At 36.3% G+C, this 21,496-nt stretch overlaps 1 protein-coding gene across 3 annotated transcripts; it reads right to left on the bottom strand.

The window, feature by feature from the left end:
- Window positions 1-12,709: 12,709 nt before the first annotated feature.
- LOC107428038 (uncharacterized) lies at window positions 12,710-18,068 on the bottom strand. 3 transcript variants are annotated; one of them, XM_016038488.4, is made up of 6 exons: window positions 17,699-18,068; window positions 14,991-16,813; window positions 14,661-14,912; window positions 14,110-14,190; window positions 13,028-13,609; window positions 12,710-12,929 (listed from the first exon to the last, which is right to left on the bottom strand). In XM_016038488.4, the coding sequence occupies exons 2-6, from the start codon at window positions 16,287-16,289 to the stop codon at window positions 12,876-12,878; spliced, it is 2,268 nt and encodes a 755-aa protein (XP_015893974.3). In that variant the 5' UTR covers window positions 16,290-16,813; window positions 17,699-18,068; the 3' UTR covers window positions 12,710-12,875. The 3 variants fall into 3 exon arrangements, with proteins under 3 accessions (XP_015893974.3, XP_015893975.3, XP_024933072.3); XM_016038489.4 differs by having other exon boundaries at window positions 17,754-18,068; XM_025077304.3 differs by having other exon boundaries at window positions 14,991-18,068.
- Between the last annotated feature and the right edge of the window lie 3,428 nt (window positions 18,069-21,496).

Here is a 21,496-nt window from a genome sequence, read left to right as displayed (position 1 = left end):
CTATAGGACTTCGAGACCTCCGAACATCACTATCTCCGTCGTTCAAACTACAAATTAAATTGATTTGGGAAACCAAAACCTCTTGCGTTGCTTTTTATAGTTTATGGAATCAATTTTTCCTTTTTTTACTATTGTGCCTTTCACTCGTTTGGAGTGAAGGGGATGCGGTTGGTGACAAGAAGGCCGATTACTATGAATTAAAAGAACTTGGCAAACCAACAGATAACATCAAAATTGTCTGATGCACAAAACAATTTGAAAAGCCAACGAAAGAGAATTACAAGGCCAAGTGTAAAAACGCAAGGATACTTACATTGTCAGTTTGCCTGTCGATTAAGTCAAAAATTGACATGAGAATTCTTTCGTTAGCTCCACTCTGCACCATTTGACAGGGCAACATTATAAGAAAAAAAAAAAAAAAAAAAAAAAAAAGCTTGGGCTGGGTAAAAGAAAATACAAAATTACTATTAGGGTATTAGGAACTTTAGTTAATCAATAAGACATACTTGATCAACAGCTCAGGATTGGATGAGATCATCCTGATCAAGTTCTTGTCTCAGTGCAAGTCTAATATAGCATTATCGTATCCAAATCTTCTCTCAAGTCACTCCCTTCCTCATTTCAATATATCCCTGATGAAGGAACAGGAATCCTGCAAAAGTAAAGCCATCTTGATTGACTCCTTCAGGACATCCTTTTCGTACGTACTCCTTAGTCAGAATGTTTTCCATGCAAACAGTTTTCCCTCGTTTTCTTCAAACACCCATCCATTCTTGACCACAAAACCTTTTTCAGCATGAATTGACTGCAAATTCTGTAACATTTATAATTATAATTATATGGTTTTACATATATATTTTAATTTGAATTAATTAATGACTAAATTATTTTTATTTTAGATAAAACAATTGATTTAATTAAGATAATTTATTTAATTAGATAAATTTCATGTAAACGGGTTAATTTCGTGTAAATGGATCAATTTCGTGTAAATGAATCGTGTTGACACAAATTGACCCATTTAATAAATGGATTACACGGGTCGTGTCAGGTTACCTGTTTATTAAATGGGTCGTTGAAAGTTTCTAACACGATTAATAAATAGGTTAGATTCGGTTTGAGCAAGTTCGACACGATTAATAAAAGGGTTGACACGAATATTACACGGCAACATCTCAGCTTGTAACCTTATACATATAGTTACAATGGTTACTTGGCAGCGATGTTTGACATAAATTTTTTTTTTTTTTCTGGGAAAATGCTTGTCCTTTTGAAAAGGTGTCTTATGAGGATGCTGCAGAGAGAGACAAGAAAGAGATATCACGTGATTGCTTTCTATCAAAGGTTCTTTTTTTTATGTGGTAATTCTTGTTTTTCAGAAGTGCATTAGACTTGTTTTAAATTCACTGTAATAGTCGTAGTCCTTTCTATGCTTAAGTCTTATAATTTAGTGGATGCACTATTTGATAAAAAAATAGACTTGATTTTAGTAAATCTGTGATAGTCCAGACCACCCGCATGAGATATTATCCTCTTTGGGCCTGAGCTATCACAGATGGTATCAGAGCTGGACCCGGATCAATGTGCCAGCGAGGATGCTGGACCCTAAGGGGGAGGATTGTGGAGTCCCACATCGGTTGGAAAGGGAAACGAAACACTCTATATAAGTGGGTGTGGATATCTTTCTTTTGAGAGGCCTTTTAAAACCTTGAGGGCTGGGTTGTAAGAGGATTCCCCAGGCCCAAAGAGGATAATATCTCATGCGGGTGGTCTGGGCTGTCACAAAATCAATACCTAAAAACATGAGAATGTATGTCGTTCCCATGGATGCTCATGTATGGGATACCTGGGTGAATATTCATATGCTTTTCGAATAACTAGAAGGAGGCCTTTAGATTGCAAAGAGAAAATGACAGATACAGATATTTTCCAATGTTTCATCTTTGGCCCTAAGGAGTCTGGAAAGTCAGCATTACTGACTTATTCCTTGGAAGGTCTGTCCTTCTTTCTTGCTAATTTAACTTTTAAATTTGTTAACAAGTATGTTAAGTAAAATAATTTTTGTCGTTGTTGGAAATGCAATGCATACGTTGGTATTGCCACATTAACCACATATGATCGCTATACAATAGGTTTTATTGATCAGCCTGAGATAAGTGTTGTTATGTACGTTGAGAACCTTTTGTTTTGAACACAAGCAAACATGTCACTTAAGCATGATATAATATTGTTTCAATGAGTTTTATATGTCATAAGTTTCAAACAACTAAATGTTCTGTTATGTTGTTTTATTTTTGTTTATTTATTTATTTATTTTTTTTGTTTTGAATAAATAACATCTTCTCAGATCTGGTTTTCTTCTTATTTAAATTATTAGTTTTTGTGTTTAAATATTATTTTGCAGGGAACCAGAAAGGCCCTTGTTTTAGTAGAGATTCCTGAAGATGAAGTAAGTGAACTTTTGTCAAGGTATTACTCTTTGCCTCCTTGCGATGTTGCAATATTCGTTTATGATAGGTAAGCAAGCTGGCTTAAGGCATAGGCTATTAAGGTTTATGCCTAGGGCCCTATTTTATTGGGGTCCCAAAAAAGATTCATGTATATAATATTTACATGTGTTTATTAAATAGAATTCCATATATATGATATATACATGTGTTTATTAAATAGAATATGATTATTAGTTTATTTTGGAAATATCAAAATTTTAACTTTAAATTATCTTTAATTGATTATTTATTTATTTTAGATGAATTTTAATTGATCATTTATTGCGATAATTATCTTTAATTATTTTTATTTTTGAAAAATAACACCAATTAAGTTCAATTAAACATTTTATATTCTATAATTGATTAGAATTTAACGATAACAAAGAGAGAAAAACACGTTAAATACTTCTTTTATTTATGCACTTTTTCTAATTTGTTTAGGTTTTTTCCTTACCTGGTTTACTTATTTTATCATTTCTCATTCATTGATCTTTTATGTTTGTCTAATTTTGATATTCAACCTATATAATTTGCAATTTTGATCTAGATGATTCTAAAAGAAAATATAACTTGTAAGTTGTTATTAATTTTAATGAATTTATATTGTTCATTCTCATAATATTTTTAATTTTTAATTTTTATTTTCCATGAATTTATGATTTTAACTACTTACTAATTGTTCTTACTATTCATAAAAAATTACACGTCGTGTTTCTCTAGTTTTCGCTTTCAATTTTTTATTTATATCGTAGTTCGATGAGAACACAAAGTCAAAAAAAAATTTATAAATAAAAAAAGCACTTGAAATATTAAACTTTATTAAAAAATTAGTTTTTTTTTCCAATGCATGGATTCATTATTTTTTTGTTAGTGTAGCTTAAATGGAAAGAAGTTTTTCAAAATTAAAATTAATAAGATCTTATTTATGTTTAACCATTAAACAATTTAGCAATTTTATCCATTAAGAAACATTTATTATCAAATCTTCAATATAAACATTTAATTAGTAACTTTGCATTAAAAAAACTAAAAAATTATAGATTTTATATTAAAAAAATCTATTTTATTAAAAATAATATTTAATTAAGCCCCAAATATTGTTTTCGGCCTAGGCCTCAAAAGTTGTTGAGATGGCCCTGTAGGTAAGCAACAAGTCTTTCATGTTTGGGTGTCTAGTTAATTATATGTGTTTATGATAGGTAAGCAACAGTTCTGATGTGGAATGCGTGGGAAAAAGCAGCTGAGTTTCTGGTTGGAGTTGCTGGTCATGAGGGTACCAGCTTTGAGGTGCCACGTCTAATTGTAGGAGTAACCAAACAACGTAGAAATCCAAATCCGTTGTTAATGCAAGCTTCCATGGAGGTGTATGCTGAGAAAATATCTTATTACAGTTTTCTCATTCTGAATAATAAATTTTTGTTATCAACCTGCTAATTTTGTAGGTGAGTGAGAATATGGGAATAGAAGCTCCTACAAGTATCAGAGCAAAATTGGATGATCTAAATGGCATATTTCATAAGATTGTAAGTGCTGCTGAAAACCCGCATTTGCACATTCCTAAAACTGAAGCCCCGAGCAGCCCTAAAACTGAAGCCGGGAGCAGCCCTACAACTGAAACTGGGAGCAGCAGCAAGCAGGTCCACCGCCTTATAAACCAGTCTCTTATGCTCATTTTTGGTATGACTTTTTTCAACATTCCTTCACTAAAACCATAGGGGTGATGGTAATACATATTGGAGTAGAGAATTAATATTTTAACTGCTTCTTGCTTTTTGTTTAGATTAATAAACTTGTTTGTTACTTGACAGTGGGAGCGGTCGTAACTGTTGGACTGGCAGCTTCTGGTGTTTGTGCTGCAATAAAGAGTAATAGTGCTGCCAGTTCTGATGAAAATAAGACAGTGGGAGCGGTCCTAACTATTGGGCTGGGACCTTTTGGTCTTTGTGCTGCGAGAAAGAGTAATAGTGCAGCCAGGTCTGATAAAGATAAGAAGAGTATCTCTAGGAAGAGATCAGTTGGTTCATTTTGTAGAGAAATACTGATATTGTTGTAAGTGCTATGAGAAGTTGGTTGTGCATACTTGCCTTTGTTGGGAAAATATCATATATGAATATATGTAAATACATGTGGACAATTTAATACAAAATAAATAAAAATAAATACAAAATAAATAAAGCATTTTAGAACCTGTAGGTCCTTGAAATTGATTTGCTTTCTAGAAAGGTTAACCGAGGCTTGTGTGATACCACAGTGTCCTTAAGACGTTTTACGCCCATCGGTGCAGGAGTTTTGTAGCGAACGTCTCCCAGGATACAACTGCTGCAAAAGCTTTCAGATTCAGCACCTCTAAAGCCTTTCTCTTCGAACTCTCTGTGTACCTTCACTTTACCACTGTTTTTTTTTTTTCTTTCTCTTTCGTTAAACTATGAAAAAACCCTCTTTTTTTTCCTCTATTTTTTTTTTTTTGTATTTCCTTCCAAAATAAAAATTGAAAAGAACGTTGCAGTACGTGCAACCTTCAAACTCTCACCAAGGAGTTATTCTCCCGTAAAACTCTCTCCCACTATTATCAAAAAAATTATTTGATTTAAATAAAAAATTATTATAACAAAACTCAACAACCGAAAACCCAAATCATTCACACTTGTGGGCCTAGGCCCAACTCTAACAATCCCCCACATGAATGATTTGATTTAAAAATACAAACATGACTCTAGTGGTAAAGCTCTACAGTCGGAACCTGCATAGGATAGCTAGATGTTACTCTTTGAACCTTCCCTTGAAAGACTGCATTTTCTTTACTGACTTATGGTAGAAACGATATCTTTGAATCATTTCGTCTTTTGTGTAAATGACAACATAGCCCACACATGATTCCTTCCTGGTACACTTCAGTTCTCACTGTTGTGTTCATTTTGGCCCTGAACACCTCTCTGATTCTGCGAGAGTTTCTAAAGAATTGTGCCCTAAACAATTCTCCTTTGAAGCGGCCACTCTTCTCTCTCACATAGGTGATTCCTATTTCTTATATAATCAGCATACCTATGCATAGATTACTAAACACACACTTATAGGAATCATTAAAAGCATACTTTTATACTTAACCTCTTTCTATCACTGTTTCATCATAGGAATGGACAGAGGATTAACCCCCCACAGTGATCCATACTAGTCTTTACAATTGAGTTGTCCCATTGAACCTAGATCTTGGGATCTCAAGTCAACTAGGTTGGGTTTCCATCGTATTGACTTTATTCACGGCCTTCAATCCCATTCCCCTCGATGACTTCTCAACTAGTTCTCTATGTCTAGACTTTCCATTATACATAATATTCTGTGCCCTGCCAATCGTAAATTGACTATCACAATGTAAACTTATTGCTGGCACAGGTTTATGCCACCTCGGAATGTCCTCTAAAAATTGGCGTAGCCATTCTGCCTCTTCACCACATTTATCTAGAGCAATAAACTCGGATTCTATAGTGGATCGAGCTATCACAATTTGTTTCGAGGACTTCTATGTCACAGCTGCACCTGCTAATGTGAATACATAGCCACTAGTGGATTTTGAATCCTTTATATCTGATATCCAATTTGCATCACTGTATCTTTCTAATACAGCAAGATATCTTATATAGTGTCGTCCGTATTCACGAGTATATCGTAGATATTTTAGTACTCTAACGATCCCTTTCCAATGATCTTCATTTGGATTACTCGTGTATCTACTTAGTCTACTTATTGCGTAGGCTAAGTCTGGTATGGTACAACTCATCAAGTACATCAGACTTCCAATCACCCTAGCATATTCTACTTGAGATACACCTTCTCCTTTATTTTTGGATAAGTGTAAACTCATATCTATGGGTGTTCTGGCTATACTAGTATCATTATTACTAAACTTAGCCAGTATTTTATCTACATAATGAGTTTGACTAAAAGTGATTCCATTCGAAGTTATCGTGATTTTCATACCTAAAATCACATCTGCAAGCCCCATATATTTCATGTCAAATTTAGAATTTAACATGACTTTTGTAGTTCAGACCATATTGTCGTCACTACCTACTATGAGTATGTCATCTACATACAAACATAGAATAACATATCTATTCTCTGTATCTTTTACATAGATACACTTGTTACATTCATTTATTTTGAACCCATCTGTTAGCATGGCATTATCAAATTTTTGATGCCATTGCTTTGGAGCTTATTTAAGTCCATATAAGGACTTTACTAATCTACAGACTTTCCTTTCTTGTCCTGGAGCAGTAAAACCCTCAGGTTGCTCCATGTAGATCTTTTCCTCTAGATCTCCATTCAGAAAGACTGTTTTCACATCCATTTGATGTACTGCAAGATCCCGCAATGCTGCAATTGCCAGTACCATCCTTATGGAATTTATCCTCGTTACTGGAGAATAAGTGTCAAAATAATCAAGGCCTTCTTTTTGCTTGTATCCCTTAATTACAAGCCTTGCCTTGTATTTATCTATTGTTCTATCTGCTTTCATCTTCCTTTTAAAAATCCATTTGTAACCCAAAGGGTTACAACCTGGAGGAAGATCTACCAACTCCCAAGTGTGATTCTGCAGGATGGAATCAATTTCACTTTTAACCGCTTCTTTCCATAAATTCCCTTCAGGAGAATTTATGTCCTCTTAGAAGCTTTAAGGTTCACTTTCTAGCATATAAGTAAGAAAATCCAGACCGTAGGAATTTTCCGTTCTTACTCTCTTGCTACGTCTAAGCTCAACCTCAGTTTCTTGTTCTTGATCACTATCATGATTATCATCATCCATAGTATCATAAGTTCGTTTAGACGTACTCGGTCCTTCTTCCACTTTATATGGAAAAATGCGTTCGAAAAATGATGCATTTCTCGATTATTGTGTTCTTGTGTATATCAGAAATTTCTGACCTATACACGAGAAACCGATATGCATTACTATTCTGTGCATATCCTATGAAGATGCAATCAACAGTTTTGGGACCTATCTTTACCTTCTTAGGTGTAGGTACAACTACTTTAGTGAGACACCCCCACACTCGTAAATATTTGAAGGAGGGTTGTCTTCCCTTCCATACTTCATAGGGTGTCTTTACCTTATCTTTCTGAGGCACCTTATTTAAAAGGTCATTTACCGACAAAATGGCTTCCCCCCACAAGTTCTGAGGTACTCCAGAACTTATCAACATTGCATTCATCATTTCTTTCAAGGTTCTATTTTTCCGTTTAGCCATACCATTTGATTGTGGCGAATATGGTAGAGTAACTGCATGTATTATGCCATGTTGAGCACAATACTCTCCGAAAGGAGTTACATACTTTCCATCACGATCACTTCTGATCACTTTAACTTTTCTGTTGAGTTGATTGTCAACTTCCGTTTTATAGAGAATAAATTTCTCTATAGCCTCATCCTTGCTTTTAAGCAAGTATACATAGCAGTATTTCGTGCTAACATCAATAAAGGTGATAAAATACTTATTACCACCTCTAGTCGGTGCGAATTTTAAATCACATATATCACTATGTATCAAATCCAAAGGCTCGTTATTTCTATCAATTGTTTGATATGATGACCTCGTTAATTTTGCTTCCACACAAGTTTCACACTTATGATTGGAATCAATTTCAAATGTGGGAATATGATTTTAGTTAATTAATCTCTGTAGAGAATTAAAATTAACATGTCCTAGTCTACCATGCCATAAAATGGAAGACTCAAGCAAGTAAATAGAAGAACTACTAGCTTTATTCATTTCTTTAGGCTTTAGAGTCATTACATTCAGTTTAAATAAACCATTGACTACATAGTCCTTTCCCACAAACATCCCAAATTTAGAAAAAGTAACCTTATATGACTCAAACACTAAGCGAAAACCATGTTTGCTCAGCAGCGATCTAGATACCAGATTCTTGCGAATGTCTGGAACATACAATACATTATTCAGAGTAAGCTCTTTCCTCGAGGTCATCTTCAGGATTACTTTGCCCTCACCTTGAATTTCTGAGGTAGCGGAGTTACCCATAAACAGCTTCTCCACATTCTTCTTTGGTTTGAAGGAAGTGAACATACTCCTATCCAAACACACGTGGCGGGTCGCACCAGTATCTATCCACCACTCTTTAGGATTGGATCCCACCAAGTTCACCTCGGATATCACAGCACTTAGGTCAATATCGTCAACCTCTTTAATGATGTCCTCCATCACTTGTGCCTGGTTCCTCTTTCTCTTTGGCAGCCTACATTCAGTAGCTCTGTGACCCATCTTGTCACAGTTGAAGCACCTGCCTTGAAATTTGGCCTTCTTGGAGATTCCTCTTTTTGGCCCCAGCTTCGAAGTTTTTCCAATTTGCTTTTTATTCTTGGAGCCCTGACCATGCTCCACAACATTAGCCTTCAACACGGCCTTCGAAGTTCTCTTATCAGACTTCCTGTTGTCATCTTCTATGCGAAGCTTGCTAATAAGAGCCTCCATATCCATCTCCTTTCTCTTGTGCTTTAGATAATTCCTGAAGTCACTCCAACTCGGAGGTAGTTTCTCAATCATGCAAGCCACTTGCAATGCTTCAATCATTATCATCCCTTCAGCAAGCATTTCCTGAATCAGCACTTGCAACTCATGTACTTGATTCATTATTGGCTTTGCATCCACCATCATGTAGTCCAAGAATTGGCCTATAATAAACTTTCCTGAACCCGCATTCTCAGTCTTCTACTTTCGGTCTAGTATTTCCCACAGCTCCTTAGCTGATTTCGTGCTATAGTATACACCATATAGGGCAGACATAATTCCGACATAAGTAATCGGAATTATTCCATGCATCCATCGCCATGAGAGTCTCCTTATCACTCTCTTCATTACTGGGTGGCACATCTTCAGTCAAGTACCGCACAAGTCCCAGGGTGGTCAAATAAAATAGCATCTTCTGCTGCCACCTTTTGAAGCTTCCTTCATTAAACTTCTCAGGTTTCTCTGCATGACTAGCAGAAGGAGGCATCTGAATTCCAGAAGTCTGAGTGGGCACAGTCCTGTTGTCTCCACTTGCCATTTCTGTAACATTACAAAACATAAATCAATTAGTTGTTATTTTCTATATTAACAAACTAATTATAAGCAATTTCCATAAGGAAAACACACAAAAAAGTGATTTTTAGGGTTTCTGAATATACCACAAAAAATTACTGTATACACCCAAAAACACTATTTATAGTCACTATTTACGGTACTATTTACTGGTACTGTTCATGCCTCTTGTCACTATGCTGACGTGGCAGATCAGCCACGTACGGCTGACGTTGCAATGCCACATGGCAGCTAGGGCTGACATGGTAACCTGCCATGTCATCACAGGGCTGACGTGGCACTACGCCACATCATCACTCGGCCGACGTGGCAAGCCCATTTGCCATTGGGCCGGTTCTCTTGGGCCTTGATCTCAATCAGGCTTAGGTCCTGGATTGAACAGTAGCCTGTTCTAACCTGGTCTGGGCTTGAGAATTGGGCCTGACCCAATAAAATTAAAAAAATGACCCAGCCTTTCAGATACAGCCCAAACCCTATTTCTTTTCTTCTTCAGCCTTCAACAGGGTCGTTTTGACCCGGTTTTTCTAGTAAACGGGTCATACGACCCAGCAACAATTTTCCTTCTCTTTTTCACTCTTCTGGTGGCCAAAAAATTACCAAAAATACACCAAAAGGTTTAAAAATTTATGGGCAATTCGATTTTGGAAAGAATTTTGATCAAAAACAAAAAATTAATAATTACCCATAAATTTTTATACCCACGGGTTTAATAATTTTTTTTTTTCTCTTGTTTCAACAGTGAAACACACATAGAAATATTTAATCAATATATATATAAGCATAAAAATGCAATATATACATAGCAATCAATAACATAATAAACAACTTAAATTTCCACATTATATTTACATATATAAAAATTAGTAAAACGTCTTAAGATTGTTGGGAAAATATCATATATTAATATATGTAAATTACATGTGGACAATTTAATACAAAATAAATACAAAATAAATAAAGCATTTTAAAACCTATAGGTTTTTGAAATTGATCTGCTTTCTAGAAAGGTTGATCGAGGCATGTGTGATACCACAGTGTCCTTAAGACGTTTTACGTCCACCGATGCAGGAGTTTTGTAACGAACGTCTCCCAGGATACAACGGCTGCAAAAGCTTTCAGATTCAGCACCTCTGAAGCTTTTCTCATCGAACTCTCTGTGTACCTTTACTTTACCATTGTTTTTTTTTTTTTCTTTCTCTTTCGTTAAACTATGAAAAAACCCCTTTTTTTTCCCTCTATTTTTTTTTTCTGTATTTCCTTCCAAAAATAAAAATTGAAGAGAACGTTGCAGTACGTGCAACCTTCAAACTCTCACCAAAGAGTTATTCTCCCGTAAAACTCTTTTCCACTATTATCAAAACAATTATTTGATTTAAATAAAAAATTATTATAACAAAACTCAACAACCAGAAAACCCAAACCAGTCACACTTGTGGGCCTAGGCCCAACTCTAACAGCCTTATACCCAACTTGCTTGGCATTTAGTTTTTATGGAGCATTGGTTGATCGTTCATTGATATTCAATAGTAAGAAATCCACAATAGGATAGTTTGAGCCAAAAAAAAAAAAAAAAAAAAGATGCACAATAAAATTGATTCCTGTGCAGAAGGTGGAATATTGACAACAATTTTGCTGCAAAATGATTAGTAATTGTGCAAAAGCATATATTCCTGCTGCTTTTCTTATTATTTTTTGAAAATTTTAAAATAGGACATAATGGTTCATATACTTGCTTTCGCCTATAATAAGTTATCATTGTTTCAATTGCTTGTTAAGCCAATAAAGACCGTGCTGGATTTGATGATTTTGCTTCATATTCATGGGTTAAATATCCGATGGATTCCATTAAGATTGTCTCATTGTACCGTTAGGCTATTAATTGTACATTAACCAAATGAGAAAAAAAAAAAAAAATTAGTTACTTTCAATCAAAAGGAGCAACAGGCAGCTCGGGTGCTTTAAAATGTAATATCTATCTGCTAAGATTTTAAGAATATAGTGTCCCATAATATTTGTCTGCAAAACGAGGAAGAATAATAGTTACTACAACTCATTAGAATCCGGATCTAATTATTTATATGGTCAACTATAGTTTGACGCAATAGTGTTTTCTTAGATGCATACCTCTAAGCTGTTAATGATGAGAAATGGATAATAATGATATGTCAAAATGAAGTACTAGTTTGTCCATTGCCTCCAAAAATTAAAGAGAAAGGAATACTGGCGGGTCAAAACTAGATGAGAGGAATAAAAATTCTGATCTATATATATATATATATATATATAATAAAAAAAAACAAAAAAATTTATCTTCAATTGCAATTCCTTTAGATACAAGATCTAAATTTATTCGCCTTATAGCTTCTCCAGCGCAGCAAACTGATAATTATAACTAAGATTGGAAATTGCATTGCTAGTTAAAGATCGGAAAAGTGTGCAAGGAAAATCGAACAGGGGGACAGAAAGTATACATTATCAGTTTGACACAGCTGTCTGCCGCATGTGGCTCTGGAAGGCCACTACTAGAGGGGTTATACTTTTGCTTAATGTATATTAGCAATCGATTAGAGAAGTACACAACAGATGGAAAAAGAGAAGGAAGTACTTTCAAGATATCTTGATTTTCTATGGAATCGTCTTTAGATTTAGGCTTCACTATGGGCATTATTGGCAAAAGAGTAATGTGGTTTACCATTCCACTTGTTATAATTGAGTTGGCATATGGGTTCTGTTTGTATTTTTCTATTCTCAACCTTGAATACTAAATTTACAAACGTGCTTTGCACATGGATTTGATTAAACTTAGGCATATTCAATTGGCATTTTTATTTTAGTATATATGTTTATTATTATTATTATTATTATTTTTTTTTTATTTGCCACTTGTTTTGGTAAGAGTAAGGCCGCATGATACGGACATGGAGAAAATCGGAGGAAAACAGTGTCTACAGAAAGGATGACAAGGCTTTCTGACGTGGAAAAATGATACAAAAGTTAATCAGAGAGTGGTAGGAGTACTGAGTGGCCAGTACACAGGGAGTACTAGAAATATTTCCCTTACAGATCTTTTCAAATTGATTTAAAAAAAAAAAAAAAAAAAAGGTCAGAATTAGACCGGACTTATACTTTCAAAACTCAATTGGATTATGGGTTAGTGCCATTTTTTATTTTTCCATGATAAAACATGTAAATATGTACAGTAAACTAGAAAAACAAGGCTTTCTTTTTCTTCTCTCTCCTTTTTTGTTTTCCCTTTTTTTTTTTTTTAAGGTAAAAATTAGACAATTTAGTTGATGTCGAAATATCTCGGATCTTCCGGGAAATGATACTCCACGTTCAACTGCCATTAGAACAATAACAACCTAACTTCAGACATGCTCAAGAAGACGAAAAAAAACAAGTGCAATTCAAATGACATGAGAAAATTTATTCACATACCTTGCCCTCATCAGCATCCGAGTGCCGTTGAGGAAAAACGACCTTCAAATCATTGTACAGATAGAATCTCCGCTCACCATCCATGTCTAAGCCAGTTTTTTCTGGTATAGATAGAGGATCAGATTTACATCTCTGCATTGACCTTGTACATTTTGGAAATGGACATATGAATCTGAGATGAAGAGCATAACGAAGAGCACCAGCACCGCTATTAGTTTCATTGACCTTTGAACACCCAAGTACTGGTTTCTTGTCAACTTCTTGGCATGTATCCACCCAGTTTTTTTCTTTTCCATCCCCGACAATGTCGCCATGCATCTCCTGCTTGAATGAAGGAACACTTTCCCTTCGCGTATTCTCGGATTTGGACAGATTGCCTTTACCTATCAAATCCACTAACTTAGAGGCTTCACTTAATTGAGTTTTCAGATCTACAGATTTTATGCTATCCAAATTGTCAATTCCATCTGCATTCGTTACTTCCTTGTTAATAAGGTTTGGATCCATATTTATCTTCCCTGGTTTCAACTGTGTAGAAGTGGGGCTAGACGAAGCTAGGGAGACCTTCTGGCGCAAGAATGTCTACATAAAAAGAAACAGGGCTCAAAATTAGAAACATTATACTAGTAATCAGACACATCATCCATTACAAAGAACAAGCAATTATATCAATGCACAAATGCATAGTGCTCTAAGGACTTAAATAATCTTCCCTGTTTTTTTTTTTGCCCCTGCAATTACTACTACAAAAGACAGTCACATCTCAGCGTCTATTTGTCATTTACAATCTAAAGCCGATTTATCCCATAACTTATCTCATACCATTACTACACTAGTGAAATTTTTGAAAACAAAAATGTGATCAAATCACTAGAAAAGATCTCAGTATGGGAATATCCTAGTTGTGATGTTCGCTCCCTCTCCCTCTCATATGAAAGAAATGGCTCCAAGTTCCTGTGCCTTTTAACTCTTCAAACCAACCCTCAATGTCCCGAAGGAAATAATAATAATCATACTAATAATAATAATAATAATAATGAAATAAAATAAAATGCTCGAAAGGATATACATATTTGCCTTACCTTGGTACCAGCCGGCATGTCACTTAAATCATAGTTGCAAAGGAAAGTGTGCAGAGGTGTTTTTTCTGGATTGCTGAGCACCTGTATAATTCCATATAAAAATAAATAAATAAATAATCCTTATCTAACATATTTAACAGAATATGTCCCCATAACTATAAATAAAAGAATACCTACCATCCAACACTCAAACCAACTTCTTGCAAAAGCATCAAGAACAAGAAAACACAGCTAAGATACAGTTTTAGCAGCCAAGAAGTTACTGAATAATAGAATGAAAAACACGATCTTCTAATAACCTATAGGCAACTATAACTCTTTGATCTTGCTATGAGAAGAATAAAAGCACTTAAACAAAGTTTAACCAAATTTCAAGTGCATCATAGAATACCAACAAAATATGCCCATAATAATCCAGAAAACAACTAGAATCAAAAGAAATTTTTCTTTTATGAATTACAGCTACCAACTTCATGAACAATAGATGACATGACCATCTAGAATAGCCATAGATGAAGCAATTCTCATTTTTGAGGGATAAAAGAAAGTACCAGTTGGATGCGGCCCTTCATGGGAATGCGTAGGCGGCTCTTGACACTTTGTGAATCATCATTGCTAAGGACCCGTTTCAGTTTTTGTTCTCTGCACTTGTTTAGCGATGAATTTCCCGCAAGATCTATGGAAGCATAGTACAATAAATAGCAGTCTCCATCTACACTAGTTACTGAGAAAGGAAGCTTTTGAGATTGTGGTGAAAAGTTGCCTCCAGTAATGCTTAGTACAGCTAGAAAACCATCAATTCTCTACACAAAAATTCCAGCATTAGTCATTAAAATCAGTTGTTGAAAGATCACTAACTACTACAAAACGCCAATATTTACCTGATTGAGTTTTCCAGATAAGAACCGACCGGATAATAATGATTCCTCAAATGAACCAACCAAAGATCTTCTAATGGGGAGTCCACTCAAACTTCTTAAAAATCTCATGCATTGGGAGGTAGGGGCTGATCCTTGAGAGAAAGGCCAATTTATGCCATTACCATTCTCTGGGGAAGATGGATGGAACTCTTTGTAAAAAACATCTACTTCTTCAAATGATTTGCTCGCAATTCTAAATTCCTCTTCTTCAGGGGTAAAGATAACACCTGGTTCTGACATATCAACTGTTTCTTCTACATTATTTAATTTTGAATTACAATTCTCCAGCTCTTTCTTAATATTTCTGATTCCTTCTGTAGTCTTCAATCTTTCAGAAAACTTCGGACCGAGAGGTGATAAAGAAAGCGGAGGTGAAAGCACCTTTCTTGGAGAGATGGATATTGCCCCACTTTGGGGTCTCATATATTTTGCTCCCTTGAACTCATCAAATGCAAGTAAAGATAAACAACTATTATGAGATAGTGGTTCCTTGTTGTCCAGCAAAGGGCCATCAGTGAAAAAAATAGATTCCAAACTACCATTATCATCACGCATGTCCTTCTGTTCCAAGCAAGAAGATAAAGACCAGGTTGGCATGGCAACGTGGTCTTTGCTTCCAACATTGGCTTTCTTATGATCTTGTGCTATACAGGTGCTAAACTTATCGTTTGCAGCAGAAGAATTTGTTTGGACACTTCTGCAACCAAGGTCCAGAGGTTGACCTTCAAATTGGTCTGAAAAAAGCATACTACTCAATGGCGATAACAACCGCTTCCTGACTAGTGATCCACTGGGCATCATTTCATTAGCTGAGACGGTAACTGCAGTTGAAGAATGAACATGACCAGCCAAAGAACCATTGTGACCATCACTAAAAGAACAAGTTTTGCTTGATTCAAAACCCACAATCCTAGAAACAGGGGTATGGACATTCCATTCACTTCTGGGAGTGCATTGACTAGGGTTTTCAACAGAATCAATTCTCAAACCATGAACATTAGTAGAAACTTCTGTGGTCCCTCCAAACTCAGAAGGGTCATCAACGCAATTTGAAACATCTAGTAAGGTTTTTCTTTGGAAATCTCCCAAAGAAGAGCATTTTGGATTCCTCCCCAGTCTGCTACCACTTTCACCATGTATGCCATCCAAGTCACATCTGCTCACATCTGTGAATCGAGGTGGGCTTTGAAAAAAGGTGCCCAATGCAGATGCTGCAGCTTCATCAGAAGTTCCACTTGAGGAAACTTGAGGCAGGCCCATCACTAAAAGTTTGCAGAAATAAATGTATGCCTAAATTTCGAAATTAAAAAAAAAGAAAAAAAAAAAAAAAAAAAAAGCCCAAATATTTTCTTTTTACTCCTTTTTCTGTTGATGGGGAGGAGAGTTGGGGTACGTTGTGTTTGATTTTGCTGCTTATGAAATTCCCACTCTCTCCCCTCAGTTTGTCATTCCAGAGAACATCAGTTATTTCAAATGACACACCAACTAAATTTTGGCTTCAAAAGCTATTGATGTAAACGCTAACAAGAAGAAACTCAATGATGCTTAATTTCCTTTACCAATGGAGAAAAATAAGTGATCTTCAAAATCTAATACTATGTGTCCACAAAAGGCATCCATAATTCAAACATTTCAGCTACATCTCCCACATCAAGATGCAAAGGGATATTGAAGAACATTTTAGGCATCCAAAAACCGCAGGTAACACAGATGTTGTGACCTCTATGCCAGCAGGACATGGAAGACATATAATTCATGATTGCCAAAATAATCAATGACTACACCTGGCAAACCAAAACTAAATTGAATCAGTTCATCTGAATAGGTGGAACCACAAAAAAGAAATCTTCTGTTAATTACATCATTCTCTTAGACTAATGAAGCCCAATATTTGACCCATTTGGACTCCCCCACCTCCCATTTCATCAAATGCACAGAGAACCACAGTGCTCAGATTGATCAACATAGTTATACAAGAAACTAAGCTAGTCATGTTATAACTTGCATTTGGCAATAAAGCAACATATTCAATGACACCAAAGAAAGGAAGAACATTAATAAAAGGAAAATTTCTCAAATGCAGCTATACATTCATGGAAATCTAAAAGAAAAGTTGCCCCCCCCCCCCCCCCCCCCCCCCCGATAGGAGGAATGTAAACCAATCCAGCTCAAAAGCAGAAAATTCTCCACTTGACCATTGATCTGGACCAAAATTCTCAACCCAAATGAAAATCGAGTAATCTGCTTTCCTCGAAACGATCAACAAACAGGGATAATGGAGAAAACTCAAAAGGGGTTGCTTATATGGCATAAATTTATCCCAACATCTTCCCAAGAAGCTTAAGTCATTTTATTAGTTCCAACGATGTTAAACACAAAAAATAAAAATAAAATAAAAAAGAGAGGAAGTTATAGTGAAAAGCATTCAAACTTCGAAAATTCACAGAAACACAATTCCTCAAGCAATCAACACAATCAAAGCAGAATGAAATTAAGTCCTCCACAATCAAAGCAGAATGAAATTAAGTCCTCCAAAATCAAAGCTTGATCATGAAAATCATCCAATAGCAACAGGGTCATATAATAAAGATTATATATATAAAAAAAAAAAAATTAAAAAAACTTGACGAAAACAAATATAATCACACTCCGCTTGCTATTGGACGCACCAATAAACTCTCTAATTAAAAAATTCATCTCAATAATCTTCCATGCAATTGCTACCTTCAGATCATATAATAATTTTCTGCAAACCCACAAAATTAAAAACCCAGAAAAAAAAATGATCGAAGGAAGGGGCTTATTATTATTATTTTTGGTTCTCTGTTTTTTGTTTTTTGGTTGAAACTTGAAACTTTGAAAGAAAGAAGAGGAAGAAGGAGAAAAAACGGAAATGGTGGAAACGGAGTAGTGGGTTTGGTGGTGATGGGCCTTGCGGTCTGTGTGTGTGTGTGTGTGTGTGTCTCTCTCTCTCTCTTTTCTCTCCCATGTTTATAATCCCCAAATACCAGTGTCATCACCATGCCCACCAGAATTTCTTTGCTGTAATTTTCAAAAATTATATTTAACAAAACCCACTTTGTTTTTGGCTTTCCACCCCTTTGTAATTTTATTTTATTTTACCACCCTTTTTCGTAACCAAAAAAAAAAAAAAAAAACAAGGCGAAAATAAAATGACAATATTTTACCGCCTTGTTTGTTTGCTACCTTGCCCCCCCCCCCCCCCCCCCCCCCCCTTTTTTTTTTCATTTTTTTGTTATTTTTTTAATGAATCACCTTCCTAATTCTTTCTTTTGCTTCTTTTCTTTTTCCTAAAATAAGTTATAAAAATGAATTTTAAAATTTACCTACCATAACATTGATTTGTTTAAATTATTGTGGATTACTACACATTATGTATTTATTTGTTGTCCTTTTCACCTTCTTTTAGTTTTACATTCTTTTTTACCCTTAGTGTTCTGGTGTCATACGCTTTTCCTTTTTATGCAAGAAATACATGTGAAGTTTCCGTTAATCAATTTCACATTTATTTTATTTTTTATCTGATCCTCATAAAATGTTCCTGAATTTGAATGCCGTTTAAAAAAAAAAAAAAATTCACTTTCAAAATTTCTACAACCCTCCTATCGTTGGGATATTCTTTTTGAGACTTATTAGTTCCTTTTCTTTTATTTGTTCCTACCTTTTTCTTTTTCTTTTTCTGTTCTTTTCTTTTTTTTGGCCTTCCACATGGTAGCAAAATGTGTTGAAAATTCACTCTTAAACCTACCATATAAAAAGCAAAAACAATTAAGATAATTATTTTCCAATGGTCTTTTTTTTTTTTTTTTGTATTTTAAAAATATTTTGGCCAAAGTAGGGTGGAGGAGGGTAAATTTTTACAAAAAGATGCAACAAAATATTTTAATTTCAAAATGGGAATCCAAAGGCTCTAACACCAAACAGGTGTCTCTTATGGATAATCAAATTCAAGACCTACAATCATTTCGGCCTAACCAATCACAACATTGCAATTTTAATATGGTAACACGTGGCAAGCTGTAGATGGGCAGATCAAAACGTGGCATGAAGATAAGCCACAACTTGCTGTAGGGTTTTGGTAGGAGATAAAGCACGGGGAATATAATGGTGAATGGCTGACTGAGTTACACATTTTCACAAAGAGTCAGTCATCAATTTTATCTGTTAGCTCTTTCTCACCACTTTCAGTCTTCCAAGGAAAAGAAGTTGCCTGCCGCCGCTTCCCAACTTTCGGTCCTTTTCAAAAAAAAAATTATTAATCTTTACATGGGCCTAGTGTCACGGTTAAAACATTTCATCAAACACTTAATGAGCATTCTCTCCATTTTGGGCCTTATAATCCACTTTGGGCCTATTTTGGGCCTTACAATGGGCCAAGCCATGTACATATCCATTCTAGATGATTCTTTAAATATTTTATGTAAAGTAGGTGGGAAAGTAGGTGGGAAGGTTCTAGACACCCATTCTCCACCGTAGGATTAAAGCAATTATAGCCGTAGGATTAAGCTTTGTATGCCTATAAATAGGTGGAGGCCTCATTTGGCCAAACCATCCAAGAAATCTCATCTATACTTGTAAAGCTCTCTTTCAAGTAATATACTTTCATTCTCTCTTTGTGCTCTAGCTTTCTTTGCTTAGCTTTCTCTTTTAGTGGGCAAAAGGCTTACTTAGTTGCAACAAAGGGTCGGAATAGCAACTAAGGCCGCACGGCTTGAAGGGTAAACAAACAAGTCCGTGACAAGTGGTATCAGAGCCAAGGTTAAAGCTAGCATCTAGAGCAACATGTCTTCATCAGAGGTTGTGATTGAAGAAGCAAGGGGAAGGGAGGTCATCCCCGAAGCTGCAAGGAAGGGACGTGGGCGTTCAAAGTCGAAGGACGTTCTCACCGCCATGGAGACCAAGGTGGTCAAGGTGGAGTTGGCCGTTGCCGACATGTTGGAGCGGCTTGATTGTGTGGAGCAAGGCATGGAGGAGCTCGATGGTCGTGTGGGTGACCAAGTGGGGGAGCTTAGAGGTACCATGCAAAGCACCAACGAGGCCAACACCGAGGCATGGCGTCATGAAAGCCAAGCTTTCCAAACAAAGGTAATTGAAACCTTGTCCCTTATGCAAGCTCAATTAGATGAGTTTAAGAAGAGTTTAGAGGAGACTCGTGAGGATTGGGCATTATGCAAGAGAGCTGCAACTAGTGGCACGGCCACCACCCAACAAATAGTCTCTACTCCAAGGGTAGATGTTCCCAAGCCCAAGGAGTTTAGTGGGAGAAGGGATGCAAAGGAGTTGGACAACTACATGTGGCACATGGAGCGATACTTCGAGGCCTTGGATTTCCAAGACGAGAAGCAAAAGGTAAACACCGCTACCCTATATCTTACTAATCTTGCTGCGGTGTGGTGGCGTAGAAAGCATGAAGAAATGAAGAGAGGCATATGCGCTATCAATTCTTGGGAAGATTTAAAGAGTGAATTGAAGAAACAATTCTATCCCGAGAATGTGGCGAATGAAGCTAGGAAACGCATGAAGGAGTTGAAGCACCAACGTTCCATCCGTGAATATGTGGAGCAATTCTCCGGGTTAATGCTCCAAATTCCCAACATGAGTGAGGAGGATCTCCTTTTCAACTTCATGGATGGGTTGCAACCGTGGGCATGCCAAGAGCTTCAACGAAGGGGAGTACAAGATATTTCCACTGCCCTCACTACGGCTGAAACGATTGTCGAATTTAGGCAAGGTGAGTCTTCCAACTCTAAGCCTAAGATTAATTATATTAAAGGTGGGGGAGCCAAATTCCATAAAACTCCCCAAAGTAACGAGTTTCCAAGAAGGCCACCACTACCAACCAAAGATTGGAAGAAAGGAGGTAAGCCCGAATTCAAGCCGAAAGAAAATTGCTTCTTATGTGATGGTCCCCATTGGGCTAGAGATTGTCCAAAGAGGAAGTCCTTAAGTGCCATGCTCGAGGAGAGGGAAACTCACGAGCACACGCAAATGGGTTGTATACAACTCCTCAACTCACTGAAGGCTAGTCCAATCCCAACCAACAACACGAAGAACAACTCCCTAATGTACGTGGCGGCACGTATCAATGGGAAAGATGCCCAAGTCATGGTAGACACCGGCGCATCTCACAACTTCATAAAGAAGGAGGAGGCCATGAGGCTTGGCCTCAAACTCGACAAAGGTCAAGGGTGGTTGAAAACGGTGAACGCGGAGGCTAAACCGCTAGATGGCATGGCCCGTAACGTGGAGTTGCACCTTGGCACTTGGCAAGGTAACGTAAACTTCTCCATTGCTCCTATGGATGACTTTGATATTGTACTTGGCATGGAATTTCTTAGGCAATTCAATGTGGTACCACTCCCTCGCTACAACACGGTGTGTATAATGGAGGGAGGCCCTTGCATGATTCCAACCATGCACAAGCCAAGTACTTCCAACCGCCTCTC

This window comes from Ziziphus jujuba, chromosome 9 (genome assembly GCF_031755915.1).
Source record: "Ziziphus jujuba cultivar Dongzao chromosome 9, ASM3175591v1".
In the NCBI taxonomy this organism is placed as follows: Eukaryota; Viridiplantae; Streptophyta; class Magnoliopsida; order Rosales; family Rhamnaceae; genus Ziziphus; species Ziziphus jujuba.
The sequence above is the reverse complement of the archived record's forward strand: the minus strand, read 5'-3'. Positions and strand labels throughout refer to the sequence as shown.

Bases quoted from the DNA above. Each gene is read 5' to 3' on its own strand.
- LOC107428038 (XM_025077304.3), bottom strand. From the start codon at position 16,289: ATGGGCCTGCCTCAAGTTTCCTCAAGTGGAACTTCTGATGAAGCTGCA. The intron at 14,913-14,990 runs GTAAATATTGGC...ATTTTTGTGTAG, and splicing joins TATCTGGAAAACTCAATCAG to AGAATTGATGGTTTTCTAGC. The intron at 12,930-13,027 runs GTATGTGAATAA...TTCTAATGGCAG, and splicing joins CGGATGCTGATGAGGGCAAG to TTGAACGTGGAGTATCATTT.